We start from the raw sequence: 14,395 nt of genomic DNA on the forward strand, positions 1-14,395 counted from the left end.
AATCGGTGGAAAATTCCAGGGAAGATTTACTTAGCATAGCACGGCCGGGCAGGTGAGAGGAGAGGGTAATGGAGGGGAGGTAGGGAACAAGGAGAAATGGCTAAATTGTCAGCAATGGATGGGAGTACAGATGAGATTAGGAGTGCTGACTAGTGTTGGACATTGGCAGTACTGATAGATGATACAAGCCCCCACTTGAAAGGCCGGGCGAATTCAAAATAACACAGAATCACAAAAGTGACACCCCGCGGTATGATCCCTTGCTCCCTAGCGTCACGAAAGTGACGCCCCACGGTTAAGGGGTTAAACCGGGGTATGGAGTCAAAGGCTTTTCGTCTCATTAACTCTCCTCCTCTTACTGACTCCCTTCAACCTCTGTCTCTTCGCCGCACTGTTGCATCTTTATCTCTTTTCTATCGCTAATTTAATGGTCACTGCTCCTCTGAACTGTCTGCTTGCATTCCTTCACCTCTACGACGGGCGCGTAGCACCCGTCTGGCTGCAAACTCTCATCCCTTTTCTGTCCAACTCTCTAATGCAAGAGTTAACTGTTACTCCCAGTCTTTCATTTATGCAACAGGTCAGCTCAGGAACTTTCTCCCTCTGTCTGTATTTCCTGCTGCCTATGATCTCCAGTCTTTCAAACGCAGTGTGTCCAGGCATCTCAAAATGATCGGATCTTGAATTTGGCTCTATATTGTATTTTGTTTTTCTCTTGGAGGGAACTGTTACTGCGGGCTCATGGCCTTTGGTTCCTTCTTCCTCGCATTTATATAAAAAAAAAAAAAAAAAAAAAAAAAAAAAAAAAAGGCCTGTATTTACTGACCAACTCTATTTAAGGGTGTGTCTCAGATTGGAGAATGTCAGGAGGGGAGCTTGTAGTACATTGTTTTGATTGAGATATTGCATTCCTTGTATGTAAAATGAGAATGTAGGTATTTCTTCATTGATTGTGTAGGAATGTCTGTAGGTGCGATGTTGTCAAAAGAGGGTCTAGCAACATTTGTATGTTGTTTTATGCATCTAGTTGTGCTGTGTGGCTCTGTCATGTAATCATTGGGGTGCTGTGAGTGGGTACAGGCAGCCACATAGAACTGTGTGCATTTCATATCTTGATATCCTCTAACAGGAAGGGCTTTGGTTTTCAAAGTGTAAGTGAGCTGTGGTAGTGGTTGTGGTGCAGCCAAGGATTTGAGGTTTGTCAGAAAAGAAATCTTAACATTTTAAATAGCGCACCAACTAGCCGGCATGGCATAATTACAGTGAGAGCTCTGTGCAGCAGTAACTTTGAACTTTAGTCTAACACTAGCTGCATCATCCCATGTCACTTAGTAATCGAGGTACACACACATGAGTATGTGTTTAGTATACTTGGTGAATTTTCTTTTATCTCTTCAATCATCTGAAATTGTTGACCTTACAATATGGATTTCAACTGGGGGGGGGGGTCTGCAGGGACCAAATCTGGAGAGTAGGGTGGCTGGAGGGTGATAGTTGTCTCATGCTTTGCCAAAAAGTCATGGGTAAGGAGTGACATGTGAGCAGGTGCATTGTCATGGTGCAGTATCCAGTTTTGTTTGTCCACACCTCTGGCCTCTTCCTTTGCACTGCCTCCCTCGGACATTTCAGTACATCCAAGTAAAACTCTTTATTGGCTGTCTGACCTAATGGAACAAACTCAAGATGAATGACACCCTTCCAATTAAAAAAGATGATCAATATCACCTTTACATCTAAGTGACTGGAATGCTTTTTATTTTTGGTTACAGGGACAATGTTCTGACCTACTGCGACGATTTTTTTTTTTTTTTTTTTTTTTTTTTTTTTTTTTTAAAGCAAGGAAGAAGGAACCAAAGGCCAGGAGCCCACAAACCATTCCTTCCAAGAAAAAAACAAAATCAATACAAAAGAGAGCCAAATTCAAAATCCATTCATTTCAAGATGCCTTGGACACACTGTGTTTGAAAGACTGGAGATCATAGTATAGGAAATACAGACAGAGGGAGACAGTTCCAGAGTTGGCCTATTGCATAAATGAAGGACTGGGAATGACGGTTAACTCTTGCATTAGAGAGTTGGTTAGAAAAGGGATGAGAGTGTGTTGCAAGACGGGTGCTATGCGCCCGTTGTAGAGGTGGAGGGATGCAAGCAGACAGTTCAGAGGAGCAGTGAACATTGAAGTAGCAATAGAAAAGAGATAAAGATGCAACAGTGCAGCAAAGAGCCAGTAAGAGGAGGAGAGTTAATGTGACGAAAAGCCTTTGACTCCACCCTGTTGAGAAGAGCTGTATGTGGAGAGCCTCCCCACACATGAAAGTTGTACTCCACATGGGCGAATAAAACCCGTATATAAAGTCAATAGCTGTGCAGTGGTAAAGAAGGTACAGAGTCGGCTTAGCACACTTAATCTTCTGGAAGCAGGTTTTATAAGAGATGTAATATGATCTTTCCAAGATAAATCCCAAGAGAATAGTGGTAGGTGGGGGTGCTCACCATCCACTTACTCGATGTAGTGCTGCTCTCAGGTGTCCTTTCTTTTCCTCCTTCCTTCTTTCTTTCCTTTCTCTACTGTCAGTCTTTGCTTCAGTCTTTCCTCATCCTTCTGCTTATGGGTGATTTTACACTCCCTCTTCTATCTAGCTTTCCCTCATTCTTTCCTCTTCCTTCTGCCTATGGGTAACTCTACACTGAGTGACAAGCCAAATGGTTTCCTGTGCACCAGTAAACCATTCATTATGCTGTGCGGTAACCATATAACCAAATAATGGCCCCTGGTGGTTTAGTGGGTAATTACGGCACTCAGTCGGATTGAGCCAGTGAAGGTTTATATCCAAGGGATGGTTGGGGTTTATTGCTCACGGTAAGCCACTCAGAGATGAGTGAGGCTGGTCACTCGCATCCAAATATCGGGACCAGCTTGCCTATCCCCGGGCTCCTACGCTCCTTATGGGGCAACATAGAATTGGGTAATGGATGGATGAAACCCCAAGTATGTTTAAGGACGATGCAGGATTGAGCTAGATATTATTAAACATTAGTGGGTACTCCTGTGGAAGACTCTGTTGGGTTGATAGGTGAAAGAACTGAGTCTTTGATGCATTAAAAACAACAAGATGACTTTTACCCCAGTCAGAGATATGAGCCAAGTCAGACATTAGTTGTGCCATAGCTTCATCCCTTGTTTGTTGAAGTAACTGCTGAGATGGATGTTGCGGGAACTGAATGGAAAGGGGGTGGAGTCATCAGCGTATGAGTGGATAGGGTTAGATGTACAGCTTGGGAGGTCATTGATGAATAAAAGGAAGAGAATTGGTGATAGGAGAGAGCCCTGAGGAACACCACTGTTGATAGAGCTTGGAGAAGAACAGTGGCCGTCTACAACAGTGGCTATAGAACGACCAGAAAGGGAGCTATAGATGAAGGCACGGAGAGAAGGATAGAAACCGAACGAGGGCAGTTTGGAAATTATAGATTTATGCCAGACTCGATTGAAAGCCTTTGAGATGTCAAGTGCAATGGGAAAGCTTTTGCCAAAGTCCCAAAAGGAGGATGACCAGGAGTTTGAAAGGTAGTGAGAAGATTGTCAATGGAGCATCCCTGATGGAACCCATACTGATGATCAGAAAGAAGGTTAAGATAGGAAAGATGCTTTAAAATTTTACTGTTAAGATTAGACTCGGAAACTTTTGAGACACAGGATGTTAAAGCCATTAGGTGATAGTTAGAAGATTGGGAATGGTCACCCTTCTTTGGGACTGGCTGAATGAGAGCAAACTTCCAGCAAGAAGGAAAGGTACAAGTTGACAGACAAAGACAGTAGAGTTTACCTAGGGAGGGTGTAAGCACAGAAGCACAGTTCATGAGGACAACAGGAGGGACCCCATCAGGTCCATATGCCTTGTTAGTATTGAGGCCTGTGATGGCAGACAATATATCACCTAAAGAAATTTTAATGTCAGCCATGAGGAATTTAGAGGGGGGGAAATGATGGAGGAACAGTACTGGAATCATATGAGGTGGAATTGGAGGAGAAAGTCTGAGCGAAGAGATCTACTTTATCAATTGAAGAAATAGCTACTGAGCCATCAGAGTAAAAAAGAGAGGGAAAGATGATGAGGTAAAGTTGTTAGAAAGACTTTTGGCAAGGTTGCAGAAGGACCGGGAAGAATTTGAGTTGGAGAGTTGAGAGCATTTAGTTCGGATGAAATTATTTTTAGTAGAGCAAAGAACAGACTTTGCACAATACCGGGCAGAAACATAGGAAAGATGTGATTCAGGGGTGGGTTGGCCCCCCCCCCCACATCATAGCTGTACACCCTTGTTTCATCACCTGTTATGACATTTTTCAGCAAGTTAAAGGTTTTCCCAATTTGAAACAGAATTTAACACAAACACGCGCAGTAAACACATTCAGACTCAAGCACATGTACCATGATGACTAACTGACGTGGTGTGATGTGGTTAGTGTTAGACTAAAGCTCAAAGTCACTGCTACACAGCACATCTGCTGTGATCACGCTATGCCAGCTGGTTGGTGTGCTATGTAAAAAGCGGTTTCTTTTTGGGCAGACCACATTATGCATAGGGCATAGAAAGCTTATGACAGAATAGATAGGCAAGGTATGTGGAAGGTATTAGGAATATATGGAGTGGAGGGGAAATTGTTGAGTGCTGTGAAGAGTATGTACGAGGGAGCTAGGGCTACAGTGCAAGTGGATGGTGAGCTGAGTGAGTTCTTTGATCTCAGTGTGGCACTGAAACAGGGGTGTGTGATGTCTCCATGGCTGTTTAATATATATATGGATGGGGTTGTAAAGGAGGTGCAAGGTAGGGCAGTGGATGTGGGGGTGGCCCTAATGAATGAGGGTGAGATGTGGAAGCTTCCGGTGTTGCTGTTTGCTGATGATACAGTACTGTTGAGTGAAGATGAATGGGAGTTGCAAGGTTTGGTGAATGAATTTGGGACAGTGTGTAGGAGGAGGAAGCTGAAAGTTTATGTAAACAAAAGTAAAGTTATGGTGTTTGAGAGGAATGAAGTCACAGAGTGTGCAGTGAGGTTGGATGGTGAGGATATGGAGAATGTGAGTGCATTCAAGTACTTGGGTAGTGTGATGAGTAAGGATGGAACTTTGGGGGATGAAGTGCGTGAAAGGGTACAGCAGGGAAGAAAGGTTGTTGGTACACTGAAAGCAGTGATGAGAAATAGGGAGGTGAGTATGGAAGTTAAGAAGTCACTGCATGATGGTATTGTGATCCCTACCCTGACGTATGGAAGCGAGGCGTGGACCTTGCAAGAGGGGAACAAGTCAAGAGTGAGAGCAGTGGAAATGAGTTACTTGAGAGGAGCATGTGGAGTGACGTGGAGGGACAGGTTGACGAATGAAGAAGTGAAGGAACGTTGTGGGATAGATGTGGATGTGGTTGAAAAGATTAGGAGAAATACACTGAGGTGGTTTGGACATGTGGAGAGAATGGAGAAAGAAAGACTGACTAAGAGGGTGTATGTAGGTGAGGTGGAGGGAGGGAGAGGGAGGGGTAGACCGAGGATGAGGTGGAGGGATGGAGTAGAGAGGTATATGAGGGAGGGGGGGGTGAGTTGGGGGGAGGGTAGTCGAATGGTGGGTGACAGAGTGACTTGGAGGCGTTTTGTCTGCAGCCACCCTTTGCGGGATTAGGGCGTCGGGCTATAGATAGATAGATAGATTATTTTCTGTGGTCTGCATGTTGTTGTAATGGGTGTTAGATAGGTTGGAGGCCCATGCCAGGAAGCATAGGACATCATTGATATGATATATTGCTTGTAGATTTGGAAGAGTGTTTCTTTTTGTTCTGCAAAGTCTGTCCCTGACTTCCCCTGAGTACAATGAGTCTGGGACTACATCGCCTCTTGATGTCTTGTGTGGTCATTGAAGGTGAGTCTAGTATCATATAACTCTAAGGATCTTTGTGGAGGGTGTATGTGGTACAGGTATATTGTTAAAAGCGACATGAAGGGAGTACCTATACTTGTAATTGCAGGTGGATATGACCGGAACTTTTGTCATCGTGTTGTCCTCAACCCATGCCTGGATTGTGTTGAGGTAGTCTTCTTGCAATGTGCAAACTGTTTCTATGATGTGATGTCATCTTGTTATGGTTATGTCATCTGCATACTAGGAAATGTAAGTGGGTGGGTGGAGAGTAGCAGTGTCATGCATGTATAGGCTAAATGTGTGTGTGAAAGAAGGGAGCCCAATGGAACTCCAGTTGGAAAGTTTCATATTTCATGACAGTTTTCCATAAAGTGTAACATGTGTTTATATCCTAGATAATTCGTGCACAGACCAATACTTGGTGTTGTTCTCCATGTTTGGGATTTAGATTTTGGTGAGTACTTTGCATCAAAGGCAATACTGATGTTAGGTGCCTGTTGTTTGAGGTTGGTTAGTAAGGGTTTTGTGAAGTGTAGTGCTCTAAAACCATGTTGTGAGGGAGCTAAGGGGACATGGCTTGTGACTTCATTAAGAATTAGACAATGAGTTAACTTGGCTGATGTGCTAAGTTGTGTTCTGAGCCCATACAAAGCAGGATGTGTTGAGTCCTTGTTTGGTTTAAGTATAGTAATGATATTACATGTTTCATGATAATGGTAATGCTACAGTGTGCATATAAATAGTTGCTGTTGTTTGAGGTCAGACACTGTTCTGCTACTGGTACCATGTAATGCAGCACTACCTGTTTCATTGTTGGATCATTGGCGACTAAACCGGCACCCTCACTGGTCTAGGCCAGTGAGGAGGGTGACTAGGCATCCTGCAGGATGAAAAGCAAGATCTGTCAAAGGACGGATGAGCAGTTTATGCCAATGGCCGCGTAGTAGGATTGGTGGAGCTCGTTAGTCTTGGTTGGCAATCCACCTAGAAGGAAAACTCTGAAGTAAAACCTGGATAGTCATAAACAGGGATTCCACACCCCTTCCATGGGCTAGTGGTGAGCCCTTTCCTGACTTGGGAGGTTGGGGTGGGGTTTGCGTCCTTTCGCTGTAAAAAAAAAGCAACCTCACGCAAAACAGAAAAAGGAAGAAGGATGTGGGTCAGTGCGTGTTGCCTGCCCCATACCCAGTTTGGTGGGGGGTCCTCCCTTGGGTGCTGGTCTGGCAGGGCTTTTGGGGCCCTTTCATGCTGGCACCCACCATGATGGTTGCTGGGTAAAGCCTACGGGACCCCAGCAACTGGATAATGGGAGCGGGGGGGACGGGCCCCCTATCCCAGACCCTGCTTTTGATTTGCATTGTGGTGGTGCAGAAGATGCTTGAGCCTGAGGTTCCAAGCGCAGGTTTAACCTTTGGAAGGCAGTGTGGATGGTGGCTTGGAATGTTCTAAGCCTCTCAAAGGATGGCTGACTGCATTTGTTGTAACGAGATTTGGGGTGATTGGGGGTCGGCATAGCTGCATTCTCTGAAGTGAGGCGACTTTTGCACGTTGAGATCAGTAACGATGGTTACACATACTACTGGTCTGGCTTTGATGATAGTACTCATCTTAGGGGTGTTGTTGTGCCAATTGCTGCTCACTTTGTTGCTCGTGTTGACAGGGTTACTCCGGTTGATGAGCGTATAATGCTGGTGAGATGAGCTTCATCTCTCTTATTGCAGTGTTCGCTCCAAGTGAGATGAGTGATTTTGAAGAGAAAGAGCTTTTCTACACCAAACTTGACTTTGTTATGGAACAGTGCCACTCACGAGATACACTCCTGGTCTTGGGTGACATTAATGCAATTACTCGCACTGACAGGGAGGGCTTCAGGGAGTGTGTAGGTCCCCATGGCTCTGGAACCAGGAATTCCAATAGTTCTTACCTTCTGGATTTTGCAGAATCCTGTAAGTCAAGAATTTCTGGATCTTGGTTCCAATGGCCAAATCATCACCACTGGACTTAGTATCCCAATACTAGAGGGGTTGCTAAGGAGATTGGTCACATTCTTGTTAGTACTTGCAGGAGGATCCTTCAGAACTTTAGGGTATTCAGGAGTGCAGAGTTCTTTTTTGCTGATCATAGACTTCTTGTTGCTACTCTAAGACTACAAATAAAAAACATGGATATTCTTGATATACCACCAAAAATGGTTCCATCTTAAGAAACTCAGGGACGAGGAGTGTGCATATGAGTATGCACTGGCAGTCTCAAATCTGTTTGAAGTGCTCAGTACCATTGAGGATCCTGTTGAACAATGGGATACCCTTAAGCGTGCTACCGTGGCAGCAGCTTATGTATGTATTGGAGACTGCCTGAGATCAGGGAGGGAATTTATCTCGTGGGGGATGCTGACCACAGTTGAAGAGAGTCACGCTGCCAGACTGACTGGGGATTGTGAACAGCACAGACTTCTGTCTCAATGGGCATGAGTTTCACTGAGAAGGGACAAGGAGAGGTATGTCAGTAGGGACAAGGAGATGTATGCCAGGGAAATCACTGAGGAGGTGGAAGGCCATTTTCATGCAAATGACCTTTAACCCACCAACCGAGCCCTGAAGAAGCTCCACTCCAGACCCACCTCTCAGGTTAACTCTGTTTGGACAGCAGATGGATGGCTCATGTCCAGGGCAAGTTAGTATAGAGCTTGTAGGGATGAGTACTTTGGGTAGCTTTTTATAGCTGTACCTCCAGGTGGAGTGGTTCTGTCAGCTGGTGTACAACCATTGACTGCTGTCCCACCACTTGACGAAGCCATGCTTTCTCAAAATGAAATTAAGAAGGTAGTGGCTGGGTTGAGAAGTGGTAGAGCAGCTGGTGTTTTTGACATCCCAGCAGAATTTATCAAAGCCGGGGGCTAAGCCATTATCAGGGGGTTACATGCAGTCATAGAAGCCGCTTGGCAGACTGGTAACATTCCTCCTGACTGGACAAAGGGTTTGGCCACCCCTACCTATAAAGGAAAGGGAGACCAGCATAACTGTAGTAACTACCATGGTATGACAGTGCTCAGTTTGCCAGGCAGAGTTTGTGCTCACATTCTCCTGATGCATATCTGGGATCTTTTGCTAAAGTTTTAAAGGCCTGAGCAATCTGGATTCACGCCCTAGAAGTCTACTGTTGACCGTATCCTAGCACTTTGAGTTTTTGTGGAATGCTGTCTTGCGTTTTGACAGGGTCTGCTAGCAGTATATGTGGATATCAAGAAGGCTTTTGTCTCAGTAAATCGAGAGGTACTATGGGAACTCATGCGGCACTTTGGGATCCCTGTAGGGATAATCCAACTGATTGCTGACATGTACTCAAACACTGAGAGTGCTGTCAAGTTTGGGGGGGGGGGGACATCCGACTTCTTCCCAGTAAGCTCTGGTGGAAGACAGGGATGAGTCCTTTCCCCCACACTTTTTAACACATGTATTGATTGGGTACTGGACTGGGCTGTGACTTGAAGTCACCATGGAGTATCAATTGGCAATTTCAGAGTTACCAACGTTGACCTTCCAGATGATGTAGTTATCGTAGCGGGGTCGCTGGAGATACTGCTGAGTGACCTCGAGGAATTTCACAAGAATGCGAAACCATTGGGATTAAAGGTCTCTTGGGCCAAGACCAAGGTCCAGGCATTTAGTGGCCTGTTGGATGAAGCAGTTCAGTCTGTCCAAGCATGTGGTGAGGATACAGAAGTTTTGGAAAGATTCACTTATCTTGGTAGTGTGGTCCATATCAGTGGTAGATCAGACAGTGAGATCTCTCATCGCATTGGTCTGGCCTGCTTGGTTATGGATTCTCTCAGTTTGAGTATTTGGCATTATCGTTATTTGTGTAGAAGAGCGAAAGTTCTCATCTGCAGGGCGCTGGTGCTCCCCGTATTACTTTATGGCTGTGAGGCATGGACACTAAAGAGTGACTTGAAGCAGCAAATTGACTCCTTTGGTACTAAGTGTCTTTGCAGGATCGTGGGATATCGCTGGTACAGCCGAGTGCATAATGAGTGATTACTCCATGAGACTGAATCGAGGCCTATTACTGTACCCACACAATACATCAATGCCAACGCAGCTATATGAGCATGTGGCCTGCTTTCCTGAAGATGACTGCTCACAGGGTAATCTCTAAATGAGTTAACCTAGGGTGGAGGAGGTCAAGCGGAAGGCCACGTAACTCATGGCTGAAGCATGTTGATCACTCTCGTCAGGAGATGCTTAGAGGGGGGAAGAGTCACTGCCTGGAGGGTTGCACAAAGGGATCCACATGGATGGAGATGGATGATGAGTGAGGCTATGCGCCCTGTGGCATTTGCCCCTTCTTGATTGATTGACTGTTGTTGGAGAGGGTCTGGATGCCGTGTGGTCCTAATTATTTTAGGTACAATATAAGTGTCCTGTGCTTGTAAAGTTCTTTGTTTCCTTGTTAAAACTACTTTATTGTTTTGGAGTGAAGTGGGTATAGTGCAGTCGAGTTGAAGGACTTCTTGTAGTTGTTGTTGAGTAACCCCAGTCTATCTGACCAAGCAGGTCCATCAGCTGCAGACAAGCAGCCACCACTGCGGGGCTGTCCCTTGCAGTAGACAGCGCCTTGCCACTGCGGTATTTCCAGATGGACACGCATTTGTGTCTGTCCATCCAGTTACAATTATAGGGGCACCATAATAGGCTCCACATCACCCCAGTTTTTTGTTATATGGTTACCACCCAGCATTGTAAATGGTTTTGTTGTTTACAGGGAACCATTAGGCTTGTCACCCAGTGTAGAGAGCCACTTGAAGTGGAAAGAAGAGTAATTAAAATGACAGGAAGGATGAAAAAAACAGGAAGAGAGGAGGGCAGAAGGAAGAAGTAGGCAGCACTACATGAAGTAAGTGGATGATGGTCACCACGATCTTCCGCTACTGCCTATAGTAAGGGCAGATATACTGGTAATATTCAGAATGTTAACCAGGAGAAAATTCAATCATTTGCCTGTTGGAAATAAATTATTTCATTTAATGGTTGCTAAAGCACTTGTAGGAATATATTCCAGGCTTGAATGATAAGTTATCTAGTGTCTGGCCCATTTCACTGGTCTGTCGCTTTCTTGGTTTCTGGACCACACTTCCTCCCATCCTTAGGTGAGAAAGAGATAAGAATGACAATGATTACATATTTAAAAGAACACCAATTTAATGTTGGGACATTGTCTAGTTGTTGCTCATGTATAGTCCAAGCTTATCCATAGTAATATTGTATAGTCCAGGCTCATCTGTACAGGTAAGAATATTGTATAGTCCAAGCTCATCTGTATTAATATTGTTTAGCCCAGGCTCATCTATACAAATGTTGTTATTATTATTTTTTTTTTACAGGTTAAAGCAAAAAATCAGGGGCGTTTGTTTCGGATTGGTTGGACTCGGATTGTGCTTGATGAGGCCCACACAGTCCGCAATCATAAGAGCAAGACATCCCAGGCGGTGTGCCTTCTGAGGGGTGGCCGTAGGTGGGCACTTACTGGCACTCCAGTCCAGAACCGCGAGATGGACCTCTATTCTCTTATTCGCTTTCTTAGAGCCACACCATTTGATGATTACACGGTAAGATGAACTTGTGGAATCTTTAATTATGCAGTACTGGGTCTGAAATCACAAAGAGGCTGAGAGTCAACTCCTCTGATAACCTAGATTTTTAGTTGCAGGAAGATCAAGAGATGTGGAGTGTTTCTGCTCTGTCCTGCCTTTTCCTTCTTTCAAAAACAGAGAACAGCCCATGATAAATTTCCCCTCCAGAACTGAGATTTATTATTTCAGAAAGAACATAAGACATGGAAGTTTTCTACATTCTTCATGCCATTCTTGCAAAGCTAAATCCAAATTATGAGGGAGAACTGATCTTAAAATTGTTTGTAATTCTGGATGCTGTATTAGTTTGTTGAATGTGAATGATGAGAGCAGTGGTAGCGAACATAATTATACTCGATTTTTTTCCAGCTGATGATCCACTTTCGTGAATGTGGCACCTGCTCACTCCTGCCACATGCTTGGTTGGTTTCAGTATCATACCTGAAGTATCATATTTACAAAAAAAAAATTGTATCTTATATTCCAATTTTCATAAATGCGGTTTTGCATTGTCATTGTCCTATACAAACAGACATAAAACGAGTATATATCTGTGCTTCACCCAAACGGACAATGAATTTGAAGAAGTTGAATTTGAATTGAAATATTTATTGTTGTAGAGGGTACAGAATTGTTGCATCTGCTGTAAATTTTTTAAAAATAAACACATTTGGTTGGGTAAGTGCAAATAAAAGGTAACTTAATACTTAGACACTTGTTACATTAGACAATAGTACCATTCTAAGTAAATTAGCAGTTTTGTCAGTGGTAAAGTGGTGGAAGTGAGGAGGCAAATGGAGCAACAATAAATATTACAATTCAAATTCAACTTCCTTAAATTCATTGTCCATTTGGGTGAAGCACAGATACATACTCATTTTATGTCTGTTTGTATAATACAGTGACAATCCAAAACATTTATGAGAAGTGGAATATAAGATACAAATGTTTTTTTGGTAAATATGATACTTCAGGTATGAAATTGAAACCAACCAATCACTTGGCAGGAGTGCGCAGGTGCCACATTCGCGAAAGTGGATCATCAGTTGGAAAAAAATAGAGTATAGTTGAGAAGTCCATAAATAGGACTGTGGTGCCAAAGAATATCACAGAGGCAGAATTGTTAAACATAGAGAGTAAAAGTAACTCTAGTGTAAGTGGCAGTGAAATGGATAGGAGGAGGGAAATGAGAAGGGAGGAAAGGATCAATAGGATGGAAGTAATAAAAGCAGTGAAGAAAGTCAAAAGTAGGAAAGCTCCAGGGATGAATGGAGTGTGTGGTGAAATGGTGAAGCACAGGGAACAGATGGTAGAATGGATATTGAAGATGTGCAGAGCGGTGGGAGGAAGGCAGAGTCCTGGAGGACTGGAAGTCAGGAATAACTATATCCTTGTACAAAGGAAAAGGGGAAAAAGAAGTGTGTGGTAATTATAGGGGCATTTGTCTTCTTAATATAATAGGAAAAGTATATGGCAGATTAATTATTGACAGAGTTAGAGAAATAATAGACTGGGTGGTAACCATATAACCAAATTATGGCACCAGGAAGATCAAGTGGGTAATTAAGGCAGTCTAATCGGATTCAGCCTGTGCAGGTTTATTTCCAAGGGGTGGCTGGGATTTATTGATCATGTAATGCCACGCAGAGATGTGTGAGGCTCGGTCACTCTCATCTTAACCCGTCACATCCAGAGCTATTTCGCACCTCCGACACCCCCCCAATCCCGAGGTATTTTCGAAAAATGTTTTTTTTTGGCTAAAACCTCCGCTTTTGGTGAGAAACATCGAAAATTCATAGAGAAATCGCTCACCTGAGGTTTAAAATACTCAATCCAGGTAGCAGTACCTCCTTACCTTACTGGGTTTTCTAACAGGCTTGCACCAAAGAAAACGAGTTCTGTGGGAGGGTAACTATTTCACACGACTCATAAACGGTATTTATTTATTTACTTGGTACGAATTTATATGTAGTACGAGAGTATATTGGTTTTCAAACAGTGATATAGGCATTATAAGCATTGTTTCACTCACTAACTCATCACCATACCTGACCTTTTTTTGCCATATTACCTGATCATCATTTCTGACTGTTTCTTCCTCTAATGCTATGTAAACTTTGTCCTCCACATTGTCATCGATTGGGGAATCACTCTGGCCTTGAATGTCTTTATTGGCCAGGTCACTGGTAACAGGTGAATTGCCGAGACAATGGCGTGCTGGGGGGGGGGGTTATGCGGTGTAAGGCATTGTCCCTGCTTGGCATCTTGTAGAGGAATAGAGGAAGGTGTCCCGTGTATACGTACGAAAAATCACGCGCGAAAATTGAAAATTGTTCAAATTATGAACCTTGCAATTGCTCGACATACCAGTACGTCGTTGGGACTGGCAAATGCAAAATGTTGCAACATATCCATACGTTGACGGGATGCCTTGGGTTAAATGTCAGGACCAACTTGCCTAGCTCTAGGCTCTTATGCTCCTCATGGAGCAACACAGGATTAGATGGTGATGAAGATCAGTTGGAGAAGGACAGGGAGGTTCAGGCATTTAGTGGAAAAGCTTGTAGAGATGGGAAAGAAGTTGTATGCTGCCTTCATGGATTTGGAGAAAACATAAGTCAGAGTGGATAGACAAGGAATGGGGAAAGTGTTAAGAATATGTGGAGCAAATGAAAAGCTGTTGAATGCCATAAAGAGTAAGTATGAGGGCACTAGGGCTGCAGTGTGTGTGAATGGTGACCTGAGTGAATTTTTCTGTGTGAATGTTGGATTGAAATGGGAATGAGTCATGTCTCCATGGTTGTTCAATTTGTTTATGGTTGGAGTTATAAAAAGTGATGCAAGGTAGAGCAGT

At 43.8% G+C, this 14,395-nt stretch overlaps 1 protein-coding gene across 1 annotated transcript in view; it reads left to right on the forward strand.

The window, feature by feature from the left end:
* The window catches only part of LOC145415667 (uncharacterized), a 547,996-nt gene that overhangs the window by 310,316 nt on the left and 223,285 nt on the right, over nt 1–14,395 (forward strand). The window contains exon 19 of the mRNA XM_080284883.1: nt 11,293–11,517. Coding sequence (XP_080141009.1) covers nt 11,293–11,517 — 225 coding nt within the window. The remainder of the gene's footprint in view (nt 1–11,292; nt 11,518–14,395) is intronic.

The sequence above is a fragment of the Coenobita brevimanus genome, chromosome 103, assembly GCF_032717465.1.
Source record: "Coenobita brevimanus isolate Jiangsu-jjx chromosome 103, ASM3271746v2, whole genome shotgun sequence".
Taxonomy (NCBI): domain Eukaryota; kingdom Metazoa; phylum Arthropoda; class Malacostraca; order Decapoda; family Coenobitidae; genus Coenobita; species Coenobita brevimanus.